Source organism: Amblyomma mixtum, chromosome 2 (genome assembly GCF_055824585.1).
Source record: "Amblyomma mixtum isolate Tamu chromosome 2, ASM5582458v1, whole genome shotgun sequence".
NCBI classification, from domain to species: domain Eukaryota; kingdom Metazoa; phylum Arthropoda; class Arachnida; order Ixodida; family Ixodidae; genus Amblyomma; species Amblyomma mixtum.
In genome coordinates, this window is record NC_143013.1 from 53475437 (window position 1) to 53498798 (window position 23362).

The window sequence follows — 23362 nt, forward strand, 5'->3', positions numbered from 1 at the left end:
TTTGTCTAGTGCCCCGCGTCCCTCTGTAAATAAGTGAGGCGCTCAAAAGCCCCGTAGGTTGAGTTACAAAATAAGTATGAACTGCTTTCTTCCGAGTGCTGTAACATGGAGACAGTGGACATTATAAATACCTCTGTCCAGCTTAGTTGGCATTAGTTGCATGCATCTGCTTAACAAAAGCTAGCCCACCTTCACTTACAGACCGCGCAACATTAAACAAAAAAAAAGAGTGGAATATTTTAGTTATGCGTTATCTAATCAAGCCTGCGTAGCAAATGACACAATGCTTTGAAAGAACACTCACGTGGAAACAAAAATGCATTGAAATGCGTGAGCGCATACACAAAGAACGAATAATCCTGTAGTTACATTTAAATGATATAACAGACATTTGATAAGCAGCATTTCATTTACTGGCGACGCTCATTCTAAGGCCTGCTTTTCCTCTTTTTGTGCACCAGAACAGTAATGCAGTTTCCAATGCTGCGTGTCGTATTCATTCTCGATTTGCTTGAAAGTTCTCCGAATTTACTATACGCTAGTTCTCTGTGGTTTCTACGCGGCGTACCGTTTTAATAAAATCTCTATGTGACACGATTTCACTACTGATACAGCGACGGGCAAAAAGCGGCCTAATAAAAGTCATGTGGTGCGTTGGCGACTGGACGAAAGGCTTTATTTCTGGAGATGTTGGCGATATTAGTGGCTGTAGTGAAAGGCTGGTGGCTGTAGTCAATGTAGTTTCATCCTGAAATAGCTTTCAGTAGCGTAAGGGCGTCATCAAAACGTAATTGCATACTCCTTTATTGTTTAAGAAAGAGAACAGTTTTGTAAGATTAATAGTAAGGCAGAATTTATGTGAATTAGAGCTTTAAAGTAAGTGGCCGATTACAAATAATATTGGGAAGAGACTCGAAGGTTGTAAGCAAATATAGATTATATGTGTGGGAGAGTTGGCAATCGTTGAAAAGCGTCATCTAAGCTCTTTGCAACGAGTTGGGGTCATCAATACCATATTATATCCTCCAATGCGAAGCACCCACATCCCCACTGGTATCGTAAATTTTCGTTTTGCTGACCGCCTAGAGAACTTTCCACATTACACTCTTCTCTCCACTGATGCCTCCAGCAACTGGGAGAAAGCAGCGATAGGATATTCGCAGGATCTGGCTTGGAGGTATTCCGTCCGCATCTGTGGTTACATTCCTGTATTGCTTGCACAGATTGTGGCTCTTGATATTGCTTTTCACAACATTTCCTGATAAGTATGACATGTTACCATCCTCGCAGATTGCGTCTCCGTTTTAGTGTCTTGCCAAAAGTCAAAGAAAAGCTGTTTTAAATCGTTCCGTAAGGCTTCGTGTTCCATACCCTGTGAGAGAACTCCGTTTTGTACCTTGTGCCTGGGTACCTTGGCTATTCTGGTAAGATCGGCTCTCAGCGCCCCTGTAATATTTCCCGTCCCACATTTCATTCTGTTTTAGGCATAGAGTTTCTTACTATTGCCTAGAGGGAAAGCTGGCAGCCCGTCTATGGGAGTTTGCATGGCGACCCCTCGAGACCACTTCAGCCACCATGGGCGCTCAAAGCATCATGGGGCGGTGAGCTACTTGTTGCGGAACTGCAACTTTTGGCCAAAAAATAATAGAAAAATAAAGCTGTTTGATAACTACAAACGTCCTAACATTCAATATCTTGTCTAATGATTGCAACAAACGAGCAGAAAAGCATTTAAGTGCCAAGTTTGCCCAAAATAAGAGACGACTCGCTCTCCTATTGGCCAAGTGATGAACACTATAAAAACTAATATTTCGTTATTAACAGACGCACTTTCGAAAGTAAATATGTTTTCAAAAAAAATATTGTTGCTTAAACATTATAAGAGGTTTTTAATGGCATTTCAGAAAAGTCAAACCTTTTATTGACGTCGTGTGTCGTCGCGTTTTCACTACTATTAGTTTTGCACACTGCGTTCGCGCCAAAGTCGTCTGCGCACACACGAACAGCGTTTTCGGAATGAAACATCTTAGTAGTTCCACTCCGTGTTCCCGAAAAATTACGACTGTGCCGCAACAAGTAGCTCACCGCCCCATGATGCTTTGAGCGTCCATGGTGGCTGAAGTGCAGCGCCGCCAGCTTTCCCTCTAGGTAATAGTAAGAAACTCTATGGTTTTAGGTGTTCCGTTTCCACCAGTCGCAATATCTCTAAGCCAGCAACCGTGATGCGTTAGTCAACATCGCGGATGTCATGCACTTGAAATGTCAGGCTACGAAAATCACAAAGTGTGACGTGTTAATGAAGCTTTTGCGCTGCTGATTCCGCTGCGAAATCCCGTATATAGTTATCCAGATGCGGTTTCGGTACGACAATACTTTGCGTTATGCGCGGGGATGTTGAATCAACATGACATTTTCTCCTCCCTTGGCACCGGTTCGCACTTGTGGGAAACACTCATCTGGATGCCCCCCTCTAGCGGTTAGCGCTCTTTCCGTCACATTTAGCTCGCCTTTAGTTCGATGCAAGGCCCAAGGAAATCGCGCGAACTGGGCTGTGCGTATACATTCACGACTGCATTGATGGTGCTTGAAGGCTCCTTCGTGAGCTGTATTTGAAAATTCTTCGGTATGCCTAAATTTTGTCAAATATTTCGGCCTTCTATATTGTTTTATTTCTCTATTAACATTTCCAACTTTCAATCACTGACCTATTCTTTATTTCGACCACGTGCCTGTATTCCCCTTTGAATAGCCTGCGTGATTTCCCTTGGCACTCATCACCAAACCCCGGCCAATCACCGGAGGGGGCCATGTCTAGTGAGGTCAACAAAAATCAGGTAAAGATGCGGCGCAACAGGCTGCGACGATGGCCGCGATGCTTAAGATGCAGTTCAACGAAGTGGAATCGTTATATATAGCATTGGTTCAAATCGCACTCGAGGCTGAAGTGTTCGTGCGCAAATTTACCCAATATTGCAAACAACCTGCTCTGCATGATCGGAACCTTTAGGTTCTATCTTATTCTCGCGTTTCCCGGACATTTACCTCATAGTCTGGTGCGAAGCTAATGAATAACCATTTCAGTCAATTAAAGCATCATATGAAGGAACGCTGGAAACGAAGTGGAAATGTCCCAGCAATACCTTGGCGCCTACTCGGAGCTCTGTCATCAGCGGTCACCCACAGTGGGAGATGAATTGAAAACAACCACAGTGCAAGACGAGACAACACCACTCAGAAATTATCAAAAAGACCTTTATTTAAAGTGCTATAAAAAGCCACACCAGAAAGTAGCAGCAAAAGATGCTGTTTCGCCCATACACATAATGATAACTTAAAACGGGACAAAATTTACCAGCACCATGAGTTCCGTGTCAAGCAGCTGGGGAGACCCCGTTGTTTTATGGAAGATATATTTTCACTGCAATGTGTCACACAGCACGGCGTTATATTTCGGCTTAAGGATCACCGCGATTACGGAACAATATTGGCCTGAATTTGCAAAGGGGCTAAAAGTATTTCATGCCTAAAAACCCTGTCATGCCGAGCGACGTGCTGATTCACTGCTGTAAAATTGATCATTTACTATTTCAATCCTTTAAAACATCACATGACGGGAAGGTGGAATCCGTGTGCAAATTCCCAAGGAATACCTTCACACCCGCGGTCGGCCTACAGTGTCGAGTGAATTGAAGACAAGTGCACGGCAACCACAATGCAAGACGAGAGAGCACAAAACAGCGAAATGATTAAAAATAAAGCTTTTATTTACAGTGTTTTAAAAACTGCACCAGGAAGTAACAGCAAAAAATGCTGTGTTACACACACAATATAGAATAGTGTGGTACGGAAATAAAAGAGAATAGCACTAATTTTGATGACAGGCAGCCGGGGCGGCCCCGTTGTCACATACAGCATACTCTTGGCACTGCGGCGTGATGCACAGCACGACGTTAGATGTTGTATACGCGGTGCGTGTTCTTGCGGACTGCCGAAAGAACGTCTTCCACTTCGATTCCTCGCAGTGAGGCAAGCCGGGTGGCCACGTGTATTGCCATTCCAGGGTGGGAGGCTTTGAGGTTTCCCGACTCCTTAAAGAACACATTGAAAGGGAAGAGGTGACTAAACGGAAAGTGGGTGTATCTGGCGAGCAAACAAGCCCCTACATGTATTATTATGCGTTACAGGTATTTCGTAACAATGAATCTGCTACACACGTCCCCTTATATTCTGAGGGGCCCATCTAGTGGTGCCGACGGCTGCACTAGCAGTTAGTCGGCCGCGCATTGAGAATTACTTTTGACCGCAGCAAAACGTTTGGCATGGGACTAAAGATGGCGCTGTGCTACTGTACGACATAACCTGTGCCATAAAACCGAATGTAGGCGAATCTGCTAGCAAACACGCGAATGCATGTATGACTGCACTGTGCTTCGCGGAAATGAAGCTACTGCAGCAGGTGTCCTGTTACATTTTTGGGGACCCATCTAGTGCTTGGTAGCTTCAGTCACTGTGGGAGACCCAGTGCTGCTCTAGAAGGTAGTTTCGCGCCCTGAAACCACTGAGAACTCATTGTCACCGGAGAAAAAAGAAAAGCAAGGCATGTTAATAAAGACGATGCTATGCCACTGTACGATACAATCTATACCGTGAACAAACTCTGGAGCAGAAGTTGGGGAAAACAGCTGATCTTTCGTAAGTTTTGTGCCCACTGTTCAATACTGGTGGCTGCTTATAGCGAAATCCTTAGTCGCACGAACCATCTGCCTGAGCGGAAAAACGACAAACAATGCCGAACAACATGAAATTAAACGGCGTACAGGTAGGGAAGTTCCTAGTTTATCACCTCAAAAAGTACTCACCGATTTTGGAAGGAAATATGGCGCATCCGTCTCAATCAACAGCCGGTCCAGGGGGATCTTACTGGCTACCTCGACGACACCTCCGGCGTTTGGGAATCCCACGAGGGGGGTGAGCCCCAAGCAGAGTTTGGGAAACTCTCCAAGCCACTGCTGGGCTTCCCGCCAGCCACCTGTGAAACAGTGGCGATGGATCGGGTAGTCCGTAGGGACCATCTGCGGAAGGGGACGGCAGATGATACACTCCATTAGAAAAGTCACAAAGCGACCGGACTGTTCTAGCCACGCGCGCAATGATAGTAACCGGGGCTTTCTGCTGGGAGAAGTTGCGATTGAAGTGCAGATCATCGTCATCATCATCAGCCTGACTACGCCCACTGCAGGGCAAAGGCCTCTCTCATGTCTCTCAGGATGAAAGCATTATTCAGCGGGAAAGCGATTATGAATGCAACTTTTCATATAGTGTAACTGTCACTGTGACAATCAATATATACGCAGATCACCATATGGCAGACGTATTTTTTTTATGTTAAGAGATCTGCGATCGTGAAAAGGGTTCCCCACTGGTTTTCTGTTGCAGACTTACCTGTTCGATACGATCGTAGTAAACACTTAAAAAGATTTCGCTACATATCAGACGAATGGACCAATGACATCAATAGTTTCATAAGAGTATCTGACAATATCCTAATATTCAAAATTTTTGTCCAAGACAGCTGCACTTGATGAGGTTTTAAATTTGGAAAACAGGATTAGCCTCGGCGCTGTGGCTCAATTAGTCTCGGCCACATCTCACCAAAATTCGAAAATTCCGCGCCTGCTGTGCACGTACAGCGACGCCTGTAAGTGACGTCACATCGCGGCGCATTTGTGTGCCACGTGACCTTTATTGATGAGCGTGGCTTTGGGCGCAGATACACGATTCCTGAATTTGGCAGTAATGGCCAAAATTTCTGAGCCATGGCACCGAGGCCAAACGTGCTTTCAGAAATCTAAAGAACCGGTGTGGATGTTACCAGAGTCTATAAAAGGCTAGATTAAAATTTCGGATCGGAAACAGGCGGGAAAATAGAATAGTGTAAAAAGCAATTAATAAAAACAGATAGTGCTATAGCCAAAATGATTCTCCTATTTTTCGATGTCAAGAAAACTAATGTTACTATGTCGTCGAAGCCATCTGAATGCCTAAAAATTCTACTGCAAACATCCTGTATATCCGGCATCATTATATTGGATTGAAAGAATGATGGACTTTAGGTTGCATTCAGGATTTAGGGTAGCCAGGAATATAGTGTACCTTTTTGAGGATGTCGAGCGTGTCAGCCGCAGAGTCTCGAGAGTGGATGATCAGTGGAAGGCGCCCATTCAGGGCAAGACGTACCTGCCTCTTGAACACGCACTTCTGCTGGTCACGTTCACAGTTGTTCCTGTACGAGCGAGATGAGTGTTACAAGCAGAAAACGACACACGCATTGAAACTAGCATGCGCACAGGAGTCCCTCTGCGGTGCGCTAGATGGCAATAGCCACCGCAGTAGGGCGAAAGAAAAGCTTCCTGACGGAGCGCGGAAACACTAAAGCACACGTGAATTTTGGCCAGGAAATTGAGTCAGGTAATTGTGGCATTCACAGCCTCGTGACCAGAAGGAACACAAAGTGTTTTCATTCGTGCATGGTGGCTACTAATACCTCTGTCAAGCGCACAAGTTAAGGGCCCTTGCGGGGAGTGCGCTTCGACGCCTCTAATTAGAATTTAGACTTCGCGGTGCTAAACGGGAAGGCAAAGTGCACTCGTGGTAAAAAAAAAAAAATTCTGACTTGAAATGAGCGAGATTTGTGAATAGGTTGACGAAAAAGAAAACTTAAAAATGGACTCTTTGGCGTGATAGCCCAAATAAAGCGAGCTTAAAGAGTTTCTAACAATTAAAAAAAAGAGAAATAAAACAGAAGCTAAGAATATTCAGAATAAGATGAAGGCGTGCAGCGGAGTTGCATCTGATCGCGTTCCTTTGTTGTGTTGCTTCGCTTGTAGCCATAACAAATAGACGTTTTTTTATTTAAAAAGTCTGATAACAAGTAAAATGAACTTGTGAGTACAGAGGGCAAAACACATGCCTAGAACGACCGAACTGTGTGTTCAGCTGACCCCAAAGCAACCGAGACCAGGAAGGCCAAATATGACGATTAAATCAAATAAGTTTTAACTGCACATGCTTACATGCAGACCATTTTTTCAACGAAATGTTATCACTTCTAGACTTGTTCTAGACAAGCGCTTTGCCTTGTGTACTTGTTATACACCATACATGATGTGCCTTCAAGGTCGCTGATGTCGACGTTGCGTACTTGGCCCTCAAAGGGCGTTCCCTTAATGCACTCTAACCGGAAAGGTCTCTTCCGCAAGTGACACTCCATTGTCGATGTTTACATTTGAGAATGTGCACTCAACTTGATCGTTTCCGGCCACAGATCAAAAACGCGCAGCACAGCACATATAAACTTTATCTTAAACGTGGCAGCCTAGGCTGACGTGATCGCTCTGAGGTGTTGCTCTATCCGTGCATTGATCGTTGTGAGTGCGATAGAAGAAGCATTTCGCAAGCTCTCGCACTCACCTGTTAGAATAATCGAGGCCTATTTCTCCAAGGGCGACCACTTTTGGATGTTCCAGAGCCACGATGAGATCGTCTTCGACCTCCTCCGTATAATCGCGGGCCCTGTGGGGATGGCACCCGAACGCACCCCAGACGCCTTGCTCCGTCAAGATCTTCTGCCACACGTGGCGCTGCAGGGATACCACAGAATGAGCACATGGCAAGGAGAAACCGGGTGTAAGCTGGTTCATGCCAGTCCCAGCGAATGCGAGTAACGTATCAAAGATGGACCATATGCTCAGCGAAAGCTGGCAGTGGAGAATGAGTACTTAGCGACATAACATCGCACTTCCGAACCACAGCGCTTGTTTTAAAAAACGCGCCTACAAGACAGCAAACCACTGAGTGCCTTCCCAGCCTTCACGGAGCTAGGAACAAAGCAAGGACTATGCACCGCTGCTTTCACGCCTAGGAAACATAACAGCTCAACTTAATTGGTAATCGCATGAGAGAAACGCGCAAAGCAACCAGAACTTCGAGCCTGACAAATAACGGCGGTGGGACGCTCCTTGTGGAAGCCAAGAACTAGCATCGAGATTTCGTCTGAAATAGTACCTTGCGAAATGTCGATGGGTCGCAGAAGTTAGCCACGCAGGCTTCGTAGCAGTCCGGGTAGGTGTCGCGATGTTTTACGCGGAACTGGGCGTACGAGCCGCGGTGACCCACTCTGTTGAAAAGGAAGTCGAGGTGACAGTGGGTGTCCACAAGGCCCACTCGTGACGGCAACCGGTAAGGCCACTGCTTGTTTGGTTTGGGGATGACATTCGTGGCTGTTGTCGAATGGTTGTCCCAGACGACAAAGCCGTCGTTGCAGCAGGAATCAGCGAGTGGGTGCTGTAGCGCCATGATAGTCAACCTGCGCAGCTTTTGAAGAGAATACATGCATCAAATGCTTCTTTATAGAGACTTTATAGAATTTTTTTAGAACTCTATAATCAAGAATCAGCCGACGGTCGGATATAACATAATGACAAAGCTCTTCGTGCTCAAGTTGATATAGCAGTCTCGGCGACGGAATACCTAAGTTGTCGAGTGAACACATTATGGACAACAGCGTAAAACAGGGCGTAGCTTAACGCGTTACGTATGCGGTGAAAGCAGGGCCTCCGCTCGGTACTTTAGTGCAGCAACGGCTCCTGGTATTTAGGTGATATAGCACTTGGTTGGTGAAAAAAAACACTTTACTCACCCGTGCGATGCTTCCAACAGTCCAAAGAAAAGCTGCGTTGGTGACGATCAGCGCGTATATCTCCGCTTTTACACTGCTTGGTCGAGAGCACCGAAGAGGGGAGCGACCTGTCCGCCTTCTCGAAGAAAGTCCGACTGCCGCCGTGCGTGGAAGTGAAGTACCAAGGGGACCATGTGACGGGAGAGGAGGCTGAGCGATCTGCTGGTGGAAAGGAGGAACAAGTTCCTCTGTGGAGATGACCCCTTTCTCCTTTATCACTGCATCTCTTTGTCCGTGAATGAGGTCACCTAGCTTAGCTTTTTCCTAGTATTTCGACCATGGCCGCACCTATATGAATCATGCACTAAGGTATTTGTTTGGGCTAGTCGGTACATTGTTAAAACTGAAGGAACAGCGCACGAAAGAGAGGACTAAGGAAGGAACCAACACAGCGCTGAATGAATCATGGCTGACTGCCATCAACGAATTTCTGGAATGTACAGGAACAACTCACACCTGCTGTTATCTCTCGAAGGCCCAGGACAGCAGGCTTCTCTTTCGCCAGTGTCCTGCACACGTTAGCATGCCCTGCAGAGCCGTATTCAAGGGTACATTTTATTGCACCCCCGCCCCCCCTCCCTTTACCCAATCGCACAGACTGACCTGGAAAAGAATGCGCCATGTTTTCGCCTGCGGCACAATACAAGGAGGAGGAAGTTTCTTGCATGAGTGCAAGTGGCTTTCCCTAGCGTTTCCTTTTAAACCACTGCTTATTACATTCACCGGAAGCTTACCATGCATGAAGAAATAATGTGGCTGGCTATAACCAGTCCTGAGCATGTCACCATGATAACTGAAGTAAAGCAAAAGCAAATTGGTTTCTGAAAAAAAGGAAATGGCGCACTGTCTAACTTATCTCGACGGACACCTTAACCGGGCCGTAAGGGAAGGGAGGAAGGTGGAGGTAAAGGAAGAAAGTGATGCCGTAGTGGAGGTCTCGGGAATAATTTCCACCACCTGGGGATCTTTAACGTGACCTGACGCCGTACAGCACACCGCCGCCTTTTGCGTTCCGCCTTTATTGAAACGCGGCCGCCGCGGTCAGGTTCGGACCAGGGTACTCCGGCTCGGTAGACGAGCGCCTTAAGCACTGATCCACCGCGGCAGTTCATGATAAGTGCCTAGTCAGAATTTTCTGCCATATTTCACCAATGTTCCAGGCTGAGGTCTTGGCACATCACTATCTGCTGACGCATATGTTTCTGGGTTTTGAAGCGCCGACTGAAACAGAGGGATCAAAGAAACGATAACGCCTTGTTTAACTGGTTCGAAGGGCTGTCTTTCATGTTTTTTTTTTACATTTTGCTGTCAAGAAAAAGGTGTGTATGGTTTATGGGGTTTTAACGTCCCAATGCGACTAAGGCTATGAGAGACGCCGTAGTGGAGGGCTCCGGAAATTTCGACCACCTGGGGTTCTTTAACGTGCACTGACATCGCACAGTACACGGGCCTCAAGAATTTCTCCTCCAAAGAAATTCTAGCCGCCGCGACCGGGATCGAACCCGCGTCTTTTGGGTCAGCAGCCGAGCACCATAGCCACTGAGCCACCGCGGCGGCGTAAAAAGGTGTGTATGCCGACCCACTAAAATTAACATGGCAAGTTAGGAGTCGTTAGCGAAGAATTTCAAGACATGCTCTGGAAGTTCAATAAAACATGGTGCTGGGCTAGTTGGTAATTCATACTTGGAATAGTTGGAATAGCGTAGCATGGTAAAGACTTGGACGAAAGAAAGGAAAAACGTCTTCCCATCGGAGCCATAACTCCCGGAGCATGTCGCACCATCTTGCGTAACCATTTTTGCTGCTCACTTTTAAGATGGTCTTGTAATTCAAAATAAGGTAGGGGTTCATGACGCTCGCACAAGATTGCTCCCGTACTAAAGAAAATTGCGCAAAAAGATGACATGGCCAGAGTTCTTTTCGGAATTTCTGGTCTTCGCAATTAACCCGGCGTTGGCATTGTTGTGAGCGATAATCGGGAGTGGTCGCAAAGTTCGCTGCGTCAACACATAGAGCGGTGGATTTGAAACATGATTAAAACGTCACAAATTTGGTGATCAGAAGTTCGCTAACTGTTTCAAGCTTTATTCAGACATGCAAGTATATAGGGTGTGTCACGTAGCTTGAACCAAGGATGTTTTAAAAAATGGCGCACCGGAGATGGGTGACAGCAGTGACATATTGATTCCAACAAGATTGTTCTGCAAAGGTCATCGGAGTTGACAACTAGTCTTATATACGCGCATGAGTGTTATTGGCAACCTCGCGGTACGGTCGCAAGATTGCGTGTTCGTATGACTGCACGTGGCGACCGTGAACGACAGCGGACACGACGCGGCATAGTTCAATAGATAATTTTGTCCTTTAATATGTGAATAGCTAGATGTACTTAGGTGTAAGCTATCGGGGATAGATGCAGACTAGGAGCAAAATTTCCTCTTTTTAGCGGCTAGGTTATTCCAACCGGCAACCAATATTTTTAAGGCATATTAGTGTCATGTTTCTTTCGATCTAAAAGAGCAGAAAATGAATTTCGTTAAGGAAAATTGGTTTTTCTCTTACTGGGCGGTCAGGATTTTCAGTAAACAGAATTATCTGAACAGATTTTTGCCCATGGTTTGAGCCTGTGCACGTTCTGATCGATTTTTGCAGCAGGATTGCCAAGCAAAAGAAGGTTAGACGCAGGGACTGTGCGGGATTTGAGAACCTAGAGGAAACGCGGTTTGAATCGGTACAGCAGGCGGAAGACACGGATTTTATGTGCACGTCTGGACAGGGCTGTCCTAGAAAACGTGACACTATAGCGTCATGTCTGGATGCCCGAGAGAGATAGCTAGAGGTAGAAAAGTAAAAAAAAAATGAGAATTTCCTGAACGGCCTGTTCAAATGGAAGAAAAAATGGCCGACACCGCCGTTGATCTGAAGCAGCAGACATTCCAGCAAAAATGGGGCGTGCACTGGCTTTGGAAAGAGCATGAAAGTAGGTCAAGCAGAGTGGGACAGGCACAGCTGTTCACAGGTGGCAGCTGGTAAGTCTGCAGGGGATTTAGATGAAAGAAACAAGGTTATTCCCAGAAAGGAGATCCCAGTAAGTGATAACAGCCAGCAGAAACCTGAAGATAGGAGGGAGGGACAGAGTTCCGAGGTGCTTATGACTCACGACTAAAAAATGAGGAGGTCTGCCGGAGCTATAATGGGGCGCGTAAAGAGAGGTAGTAACACGTTCTGTTGGGCGAGTTGGTTCATCTTGGTAATGTAAAAGCTTTTAGCGCAAAACGACTTGCGCTAAAAGCATTTACATTACTAAAGAGAGATACCTCCTCTTTAATGACTTGTTACGTGTACAATGCGCTTGATGACAGATTTGTTGGTATTTTTGCTGTCTTTTTTTTTCCTACCACTCCTGTAATGACCCTTCAATAGTGTTAACAGTATCAATAAACAAACAAACAAGATACGCGAGAATCAGTAGCGACTTTTCCAGGAAGGAGAATGTAGCTGGTTCTAGGAGACACGAGCAGCAATCTGTCTTGGGAAAATCGCTGGGCGTTACCCGGTAATGGTAGCGGAGGGACTAAATTGTATGACCCCAACAGTGACGCCGCATAAGTGAAGTAAAGTGCAGCTAAGGCAGTTGACGACAAAAGGTCAATAGCGCAGCCAGAGCAAATCGTTTTGTGCACAGCACCGAAGGCGCTAGGACGGAAGGAAGAGGTTGCCAAGGGCGTGGTGAGTGTTAATCGTGACATAAGGATGTTAAGGATAGGCTTCGATGTGGCAGAAAGAAAAAGAACAGAGCGTGTACCAGGCGTTGGCAGAGGGAGTGGACGAGATGGCATCCATTTTGTAGGGGTGCGGGGAGAGGGTTGGGCTGCCGGAGCTTGGCCGGTCGTGCAGTAGTAGCTTTTTGAGAGAGGACGCGTCTGCTAGCAATAAAGGTGAAATCGACCGAAACAGCAACCACGTGACCACACTTTATCACATAGCAGCAGTGTGTGCACCTGTACTTTCGATCCTTCATATATGTGCCAGTATAGAGGCCATCGAAGTGCGACGCCCTGGGTGCACCATTGCATAATATTTGGTGGCCACCCGCTTGACACAGAATGTTCGAAGTGGTGCCAAATGATAGCATGTTCCTGAGGATAAAATTACTAATCGAGACAAAGCCCAAAATTTGAGTGAGATTCGCTACGACGACCGTTCGTCACCGAAACCGTGCCCCTTGAGGACCTTGAGACGGCCATTATGGCCGAACCACTTGGCGCAGGGTGTTGATGGTGTCAAACGATTCATCGTGTTGTGATATACACGTTTTAAAATTATCAAGCGATATAAATGAAAAAAATATACGAGATATAGCGAAGGTGGCCATAAATCGCAACAGTATAGAGCAAAGTGAATGAGTAGTGTAAAAAAAATATCCGCGGATATTTGGATTTGGTATTTTCCACGTTTGTTGAGAACATTGATGCAAATACTTGAAGCTCCCATAGCTAACGCTCTTAAGTCGAACACTAAGGGAGTGTTGGGGGAATTTTTTTTTTTTTTTGGGGGGGGGGGGGGGGGTGGCGGGCACGGGGGCTTTAGGCGTTGGTGGAGGCGAAGAAGAAAGCATTTAATGAAGGCTGAGCCAAACAATATTGACATCTAGGCACAGGAACAAAACTATATAAATTTAACTCCAGTATCAGTTATTGAACATGAATATGTTCAATAAGTTACTGAAAGCTATGAATACGCTTCAAAGATAGAATGGGGTAAACAGAAAGCGTAATGGTTAGAAACACAACAGCAGTTAAGGGCAATGAATTTAGTGTGTGCACTCTGAGCGAAACACACATCAGGGATCTGGGCATAACCACCTGTAGATGACGTGAAGATAGGAAGAGAACGGGGGGTGTACCATAGGGCAGAGATTCTCACGGTAGAAATAAAGAGCGCTACACAGAATTGGAATTTACTACGCAGAGTGAACGGACCGGTGTAGAAAGTCACAAACGAAGAGAAGGCATGCTGCGGGTCGTGCATTTGCGCTTAATTAAACGACATCGTACGACTTGCACTCTGTAGAAAACCCGGCGTCGTAATTGTGAGCGATAATCGGGAGTGGTCGAAAAGTTGGCTGCGTCACACATCAAGCGCTGTATTTGAAACGTGACTAATACATCACAAAACTGGTGATTAGAAGGTCGTAACATGTTTCAATCTTCATTAAGACATGTAAGTATACGGGATGCGTCACGTAGCTTGCATCAAAGATGTTTTAAGAAATGGCGCACGGCAGAGCTGGGTGAAAGTATGACATATTGCTTCCCACAAGATTTCTCTGCAGAACTCCTCGGAGTTGACAGCTAGTTGTATCTACGCGCAGGAGCAGTATTTGCAGCCTTGCGGTGCGGACGCCAGATTCTGCGTTCCTAAGATTGCACGTGGCGACGGGGACCAAGCGCACTAACGACAGCGGGTACGGTGGGCATCGTCCGATAGATAAAATTTTCCTTTACTATTTTAAAAGCTAGGTTTTTTTAGCGGCTAGGCTATTGGAACTGGCAGCCAGTATTTTTAAGGCATATTAAGGTCATGTTTCTTTCAATCCAAGAAAGTAGAAAATGAATTTCGCGAACGAAATTTGGTTATTCCGTATCTGGGTGGTGAGGTTTTTGGGTAAAGAGAATTATGTGAACGCATGTTTGCACATGGCTTCGATCTGTGCACATTCTGATCAGTTTTTGCGGCAGGATGGCCAAGCAAAAGAAGGTTAGACGCAGGGACTCTGAGAGGCATGGAACCTAGAGCAAACGCGGTTTGAATCGGCACAAGAGGCTGAAGACACGGATTTTATCTGTAAGTCTGGACAAGATTGACCTATAAAACGTGACATTACAGCGTCACGTCTGGATGCCCCAGAAAGAGAGAGCTAGAGGCAGAAAAGTGAAAAAAAAATTGAGAAGTTCCTGATCAGCCTGTTGAAATGGAAGAAAAAATGGGCGCCACCGCTGTCCATCGGAAGCAACAGTGGTAGGCATTCTAGCTCGAGCCACATGGATGGGGCGTGCACTGCCTTTGAAAAAAACATGAAAGTAGGTCAAGCAGGGTTGCACAGGCACAGCTATTCACAGGTGGCAGCTGGGGTGTCTGGAGCGGATGGAGACGAAAGGGACAAGGTTATTCCAGAAAGGAGATCCCACTCAGTGATAACAGCCAGCAGAAACCTGAAGTTAGGAGAGAGGGACACAGTTGCAGGGTGGTTATGACTCACGACTCAAACATGAGGATGTCTGCAGGAGCTATAATGGGGCGCGTAAAGAGCGACTTTTCCAGGAGGGAGCATGTACGTGGTGCTAGGAGACACGAGCATCAATCTGTGTTTGGAAAATCACTGGGCGGCGTTACCTGGTATTGGTAGCGCAGGGAATCAAATGTATGCCCTCAACAGTGATGCCGCACAAGGGGTGGAAAGAGTAGCTGACGGAGATGACGATACAAGGGCAATAGCGCAGCGAGAGTAAATCGTTCTGTGCACAGCACTGGGGGGGAGGGGGGGGGGACGGAACGAAGAGGTTGACAAGGACTTGGGGAATCTTATTTGTGAGATAAGGATGTTAAGCCTGGAGATATTCTTCGATGTGGGAGAAACAAAAAGGGAAGAGGTGTACCACGTGTTGGCAGAGGGATTGGACGAGATGGCATCCATTTTGGTGGAAGTGTGGGGGCAGAGATGGGCTGGCGGTTGGCCGGCCGTGCTGTAGCTTTTTGAGAAAGGACGCGTCTGTCTACAATGAAGGTGAATTTGATCAAAACAGCAATTGCGTTACCGCACTTTATCACATACCAACAGTGCTGAGGCCTATACTTTCGATCCTTTATGTATGTGCCAGTATAGCGGCCATCGATGTGCGGCGACCAGGGACCACCACCATCAGCAGCCTGACTACGCCCATTGCAGGGCAAAGGCCTCTCCCATGTCTCTCCAATTAACCCTGTCCTTTGTTAGTTGCCGCCACTGTATCTTCGCAAACTTCTTAATCTCATCCGCCCACCTAACTTTCTGCCGTCCCCTGCTACGCTTCCCTTCTCTTGCAATCCACTCCGTTACTCTTAAGGACCAGCGGTTATCTTGCCTTCGCATTACATGCGCTGCGCAAGCCCTTTTCTTCCTCTTGATTTCGCTAGGATGTCATTAACACGCGTTTTTTCCCCCACTCAGCCCGCTTCCATCTCTTAAAGTCACACCTATCATTTTTCTTTCCATAGCTCATTGCTTTGCCCTTAACTTAATCTGAACCCTCTTTGTTAGTCTACACATATCTGCCCCATAGGTGAGTACAGGTAAGATACAGCTGTTGTAAACTTTTTTCGTGAGGGATTGTGGCAAACTGCCATTCATCATCTGAGAGAACCTGCCATATGCGCTGCAACCCAATCTTATTCTTCTAGTTATTTCCCTCTCATGATCCGGATCAGCGGTTGCTACCGGGACCACCATTTCGATATTATCTGGGGGCCACCCGTTTGTGAAGAAAGTTCGAAGTAATGTGAAATGGCGGCATGTTCCTGAGGATAGAATTACTAATTGAGACGAAGCCCCAATTATGTGTGGGATTCGCGACGTCGACCTTTCTGCCCCCAAAACGTGCACTTCGAGGACAATGCAGACAGCCGTTACGGCCGAACCGTTCGATGCGGTGCGGTCCGGATGCTGTCAAACGATTCTTCGGGCTGTTATGCACACGTTTGTAAAATTTATTAATTGATTTAAGAGGAAATATACCAGATATAGTGAAGACGGCTGTAAATCGCAAGAGTAGTGCATGATAGATGAGTAGTGTAAAGGAAATATGCGCGGAGCTTTGTATTTGGTTTTATCCTTGTTTTCTGAGCACACCGATTTAAGTACTTCAAGCTCCCATAGCTAACGCTCTTAAGTCAAACACTTCTTTAGAATGTGATTTTTTTTCTTGGCGCCGTGATATACAACTATGGGTATGCCCGCATTTCCTTTCTTGCCCCAAGCTCGTAATTGGCCGAAAACGCAACCTTGCATTTTGCGTGAGGTAGTACTTCTGCCCTCCTCAAATTGCCCACCTCCTGCATCCCTCTCGAGTACTTGTTACTCTCGCGCTAAGCCCCTTTCCAAAGAATGCCTTGCTACTAGCACTATTAAAGTTCCATTTTCCAGCTCAGGTTCTTCTGATTTTAGATGGAAACTACCGCGGTCGGGGACATCTTTACCTGCCTTTTATACCGTGCTAATAAACTACTAAAACTATATACACCATTGAGCCGACTCGATATGCGTCTTCGATTCGTTTTTGCTTGGAACACGCGCGCTTTTTAAGGCGGAAGCCTTTAATGCCTCATCGTTGTAAGCAGGAGTTGTCGACAGAAATGTCACGCTTTCAAAACTGGTCGAAATGGTCGTGACGTCACAGTGCGCGAATTTCAAACGGGGCCAATTGTACTTTGGCTAATGGCCATGGAAGCAATTAAAGAGATGGTATAGTGATGCTCCAAGTGGGACTGAGCTTACTTAATTAACCAATTAGCCCAAGTAGCCTTTCTAGTCAGACCAGATAAATAAATAAAACCGAGTGGGAAAATGGTCGAGATGGGGAATCGAACCGTCTCCGGAGTGAGAGACGAGCACGCTAACCACTCCGCCATGCCAGCTCGAGAGTCCGGAATAAACAAAGGCGCGTCTAGTGAATACGGTGTCTTCATTCACTCCCATCTTCCTCCCTTCCCTTACGGCGAGGCTCAGGTGTCCACCGAGTTATGCGAGACAGATACACTTCCTTTCCTCAAAAACCAATTTACCGACAAGCAAGGCGTACAGCCGAATGGGCGATGGCATTCTGTGGACTCCCTGGCAGCGTTGCAATACGCTGCCGCGTTCCACTCTCAGAGGCGAAGCTTAATATAGCCAAACATCAGTGACACAAGCAGCAACACCGCGCTTGAGGCTTTCCGCCTCACCGCACTTTAGGTCAACAAAGTGCCCCCCTTTATTTTTTTGGTTTTTATTATTCCAGTCGCGCACATTGTGCAGGTAGCCTTCTATGAATACTTTCTCGGCTAATTTTCGTTGACCCAGAAAGTTGACAGCAGGGGTATAAACCTACAGTGTCACACCACTGACCTGCCCCAAGAATGTGAGCACTTGCAAAGAGACAAAAAATCAAGGACATCTCTTTTGGTTTTCACAGTTATATATATATATTTTTTTTTCTTTCACGTGCGAAGGCTACACGCTGTCCGAGATCAGATTTTGTAGATTCGCCGCGTGTTCTGGCGGACGGCTGTCAGTATGTCGTCGACACCGATATTCCGGAATAATGCGAGCCACGTCGCCACATGGATCGCCATTCCTGGGTGCGACGCTTTCAGACGCCCCGATTCCTGAAAAAAAAAAGACAACAAAAACCCAAGAAAGTGGGAATGTCAATAACGCGAGGCCCATGCGTACGTATGGCTTCTGCGAGCATGGCACTGTAAGGAGGATTAGCTACCAGCATTGGCTAACAATAACTCGTTGCAAATATCTCATTACACATTGGCACCCGTCGTACTCTGCAAAGTAGTCCTACCCAGGACCCATGGCGTTCCGAAATTTTCCAAGGGATGCCAGATATCAACAGGGCGGCTAAAACAAAAAGGTGGCTTGCGTCAAAGGATTGTGCTAATACAAACACCGCCTTATTACGTTGCTCTCTGCACAGCACTATTTGAAATGGTGGCTGCTTATAGAAACAAAGGTGTCATACAGAGTCCCCAGATTACACCGTCGTCACGACGGGGGAGAAAGCGCACTAGCCAAAAAGAAAATTAAATTAAGGATAGCCACGTAACTATGATGAATTTGTCGTGAAAATGCGTGCGTACCGATTTCGGGAGGAAATACGGGGAGTCCGTCTCTATCAGCAGCCGGTCGAGGGGGATGTTCCTGGCGACCTCGACCAACCCACCGGCATTGGGGAAGCTCACGAGGGGAGTGAGCCCGAGGCAGAGGTTGGGAAACTCCGTCAGCCAGCGCTGCGCCTCCGGCCAGTCGGCGGTGAAGCAGTGGCGGTGAATCGGGTAGTCCGACGGCACCATCTGCGGAGAGGGGAGCCAAGAGATCCACCTCGTTAGCATGAGTGAACCATTAACGTATACCGGCTCTTTCACCTAAGATGTTCTGCCGTGGTCTACAATAGGTTTTTTGAGTTAGAACAGTACTTTTTTGGGCATTGCGCTGTCAGCGGTATAGCGCGTCAGAATACAGCTAATACGTGCTAACTAGGACGGTTAAATAATATCGACTAGCCAACTTTGAAACTATTACTACAGTCCTTCAAAAGCTGCTGATGTTAGTCTCATTATTGTTAGTCTCATTTACTGAGAGACGCATAGTCCACCATCCGCAATATTCATATCAGTTCTTAGAAATTTGAAAACGCACGTACCCTGGGCGCTATGGGCCAACAAATCTGACTGCATCGCTCCAAAATACATGCGCTTAGCTCGCAGGCAAGCAAACCCCTCCAGTACACCCAAGTCGTCGAAATAGAGAAAATTTATTGTACCACAGCGCCAAGGCCAACTGCGTTTTTTGTATTCTAAAAACTGATATGCTTATGGTGTGCACTACCGGTCTCTCAACAATTAAGGAGACTAATTGCTAAAAGGTTAACTACTCAATAATAGTAAACCAGCCTACCACATAGCCCGTCTTAGCTGTATTGGGATGTGCTACACCACTGAGATTGCCGTGAAAAAAAAAAGCCTCTTTTAATAATTGCAGAGCATGTTAAGTGAAACACCCGGTACGCTGAGGCAGCCCGCACACCGCATCCGCCTCGGTCGATCCTCAGTGTCATTAAAAGGAAGTTACACAGGTGATACAATGAATACAAGCTTTCTCCTGACCGGGAGCTCGGCTTCTTTGGGGCGAAATGTTTAGAAAGCGGGTCTTGGACCCCGCCTCGAATAAACGAAGAGCACCTTATGCAACAGTGCTCTTTGGTCCCCCCGATGCCAACCAAAATTAATTAGCACCAGATCCGTTTGAGAAGCTACGAAGAAAGCATCCGAGCCGTCCGCAGTGCGCGAATGGAAGCGACGTGCGAGGGATAAAGTTGATAAAAAGCAGCATGGGTAAATATGTGACTCACACTAGCGAGAAACTTATGGGGCACCTGAAGACTCTGCACCTTACAAAAGGTATACATATGGCCGGAATAGTCTACGTCTGGAAAGTAATAGATATGGGGCTGCGCCAAGTGACGAGTGTAGCAAGACAGACAGCTTATACCTCTTTGAGGATGCCGATGGTGTCGGACGTGGAGTCTCGAGAGTGGATTATGAGGGGCAGCCGACCATTCAGGGCAAGCTGCAGCTGCCGCCGGAGCACACGCTTCTGCTGGCCGTGGTCGCATTTGTTTCTGCAAAAGCGAGATAACACCATTTCGTAACGTGTAGCGAAGAAGGCAGTTTTACGTTGTTAACGCTACTCAGGTCTCAACAAGGACAGGAGTCGTTACTAATGCCCCATGACGCCGAGAAGTTTGTCGCATTATATACGGCGTGCTCGTAGCAATTAAGGTAATAGGGCGCTAATAAAACCCCTCAAACGTATAAGAAAAATGTTATTGACGGTTAAGAAAAGAAAAGCATGCAGCCAAGCTTGAGTAAATTTTGAGATGCGGTTGTCTCTTCATTCACGCAGCACTAGAGACAGAAGCCGCCACATGCGGTGGTTTTTTGAGCGATGGGTGGAACAGTATTGATCTTTAGCGAAGTCTACTAATGGGCAGAAGACAAAAAGCCCTTCTCCCCCCCCCCTACTCTCCCGCATTGAACTGGTATGCGCACTCACCTGCGGGAGTAGTCCAACCCTATTTCACCCAAGGCGACGACTTTTGGATGTTCCAGGGCCTTGATGAGGTATTCGTCCACCTCTTCGCTGTACTCGCGAGCCATGTGCGGATGACATCCGAAAGCTCCCCAAACGCCATCCTCGGCCTGGATCGGCTACCACAGGCGGCGCTGCGCAAAGTAGTAAGCGCCAGTGCCAAATTAATTAAGGCAGAGGGTATAATTGACGTCAAAAGTGGCAGGACTAGGCTTATAGAGGAATAAATATAAGAGCAGCTAACGCAGGAGGAATTACAGTATATGGGTTTGTGGAGGTAGTACATTTTAAAGACATAGAGCGATCACCATGTAACCCTTACTATGCATGGGAATATTTATGCATTGGAAAAAAAAACGCAACGTCGAAGATAAAGACTTATTTCTGCGGCAAATTTATCATAGTTCCATTGCAAGCTAACAGAAAGAGTAAATAAATTACTGTAATGGGATTACAGTAACTTAATTACTGCCATAAGTGCGGTGAATGCATCTGTAAGTGAATGCAAGAATGAGATGCGACGTTTATAGAAATTATTGATGTTGGCACAGATTTAACTCCGCGAGGTCATTAGAACTTACTGTAAATAATTCCACCACGCATGAGAAGACAACAGACACGCGATAAGATTGTGTTTGAAAAAAAAATTACCTTTTGGAATGTCTGCGGATCGCAAAAATTTGCCACGCAGCCTTCATAACAATCAGGGAAGGTGTCCCGATGCTCGTCCCGGAATCTGGCATAGGTTCCACGGTGGCCCACTTTGCGGAAGATGAGCTCCAAGTGACAGTGGGTGTCCACCAGGCCCATTCCTGACGGCAGCGAGTACGGCCACTGCTTGGTCGACTGTGGCATGACTGGCGGTGACGCTGTCCGCGTGGGCTCCGAAGGCGCGGCAGTGCAGGGCTCGGCCTCTTCCTCTTGCACAGCACGGGGGGCCTCGACGGACGACCTCGGCTGCCGTGAGACGCGTCTGCGCTGGAAGACGACTTCTGCCGGCTCATCGTGCCGACTCCAGGCATTTTTCAGGGCACGGGCGTCAGCTACAGCGTCCTAAAAAGCAAAAAAAAAAGATGTATATAGAAAGAAATCTGCTACTAGGGATAGTTTTTACATGACGTGACAGGCTCCAACGTTGGATGCAGCAACGAACAGGCAGGAAACGCTCTTTTGTCCCCTTGTCGTGGGGCGTGGCCTACTAAGTATTCTGGCATTAGCTATAGAGTTGCAGTGACTTTACTATTAGCGACCCCGCACCCTTTCTGCAACTTCCCCCATTCACCCCTCCCCACCCTTAGCCAGAACAAGAAACAATGAACTCTCCTCTGAACTACGGAGTTTTTACATGACGTCACAGGCGCAAACTTTGGGTACAGCAGAGGCTTGGCAGGAAACGGTCATTTTTCATGGGGTGTGGCCTACTCAGTATTCTGGTTTTAGCTAGTTCCAGTAACTTTAGTATTAGGGAACCTTAGGGCAATTTGGTGGCTACACCAAGGCTAGCATACGACCAGACTTGCACTCGACCATTCCTGTTGGAAGCAGTCAGCGCCAAGCTGCGCTTGAACTGCAGGAACTGGCGCTAAAGACGATAAAGCCAGATAAGACGATGACCGCCGCTTTTGAACAAATTGCTCCCTGGGCGTCGCCATTTTTTTCACTGATGTGCTGCGTATCGCACACAGCAGCAGAGTAACTTACGCACGTAGGATCTCTTCCGAGAAGCAGTTTTCAGAGGAAAAACGACCACGAGGGCACTGACATGCGCGCGGAAATCTTCAAGCTACAGTGCAACATAGAAAGAGCTTGAGGCGTCAGGAATCAAAAGAATCTTTCAAAACACGTGTATGGTAGATCACTGGGACACGGAAACGGGTAAACCTAAATGCAGGTGCATTAATCCGTAGACAGAGCGGACATCTGAGACACGGAACAAAGCGTTCGCGTTACAGGTTACGGCGTTCATTAAAATAAATCAATAATTAATAAAAACACAAGGCTGCCTACCTCGTCTGACCGCAGACAGTGCGTCATGTAGGTACTCGGGCCGTGCCACGAAAGAGCGCCCGGCATGGTGTCCTTCTGGGAACAGGGCTGCGTCTCGTGGAAGTATTTCTCGAAAACGGAGAGTGGCTGCTCGTCCTCCGATGACTCGTCGCCTGTCGGACGTCCTGCCGTAGTTCCGGCTTGTCTGTCACCAGGCCTTGCGAGTTCAGGCGACGATATGGGTTCAGTTGCAGACGAGACCGCGAGATTCGGCAGCGAGATGTCCTCTTGAGATGAGCAACGGCGAAGCATGACGTCGTACTCATCCCAGGATTCGGTATCCGAGCAGCAATCCCAAGTGTCGTCGCTCCCGGCGAATTCAGCAAGTGGTTGGTATACAACCATGACAGCCGGCCTGCTAAGAGTCATTACAAAGAAGCAAAGACATGTTACAACTAGTTATTCATGTGAAATGGCATCGCGCTAACTGGAGCATAAGAGAAAACCGGCATTCCTATTTGGAACCTGAATTCTTTTGGTGCAAACGAAATAAAAGTCAAGTCAGAACAGGACCTATGCTCAGGGCTGAATCTGCGCAAATTCTGTAAACGGCTTAATTTCGGCGTTTTTGGAGAATCACGGGGGCCTCACGATAATTGGTTCCACAAATGATTATAGAGCAAAGGGAGCGCAAAGAGGTACCTTTGCTTTACGAAATTTACGACACCTGAAATATTCCTAAA

The 23362-nt window shown here is 46.9% G+C and overlaps 1 protein-coding gene and 1 pseudogene across 1 annotated transcript; both read right to left on the reverse strand.

The window, feature by feature from the left end:
* Positions 1–3950: 3950 nt before the first annotated feature.
* Positions 3951–8355, reverse strand: LOC149359379 (3'-5' RNA nuclease TATDN2-like). The gene is made up of 5 exons (XM_089567660.1): positions 8065–8355; positions 7471–7640; positions 6154–6283; positions 4860–5072; positions 3951–4088 (listed from the first exon to the last, which is right to left on the reverse strand). Exons 1-5 carry the CDS (start codon positions 8353–8355, stop codon positions 3951–3953), a joined length of 942 nt encoding a protein of 313 aa, XP_089423786.1.
* A 9646-nt stretch (positions 8356–18001) lies between these two features.
* On the reverse strand, positions 18002–22931 carry LOC149359380 (3'-5' RNA nuclease TATDN2-like; annotated as a pseudogene).
* Between the last annotated feature and the right edge of the window lie 431 nt (positions 22932–23362).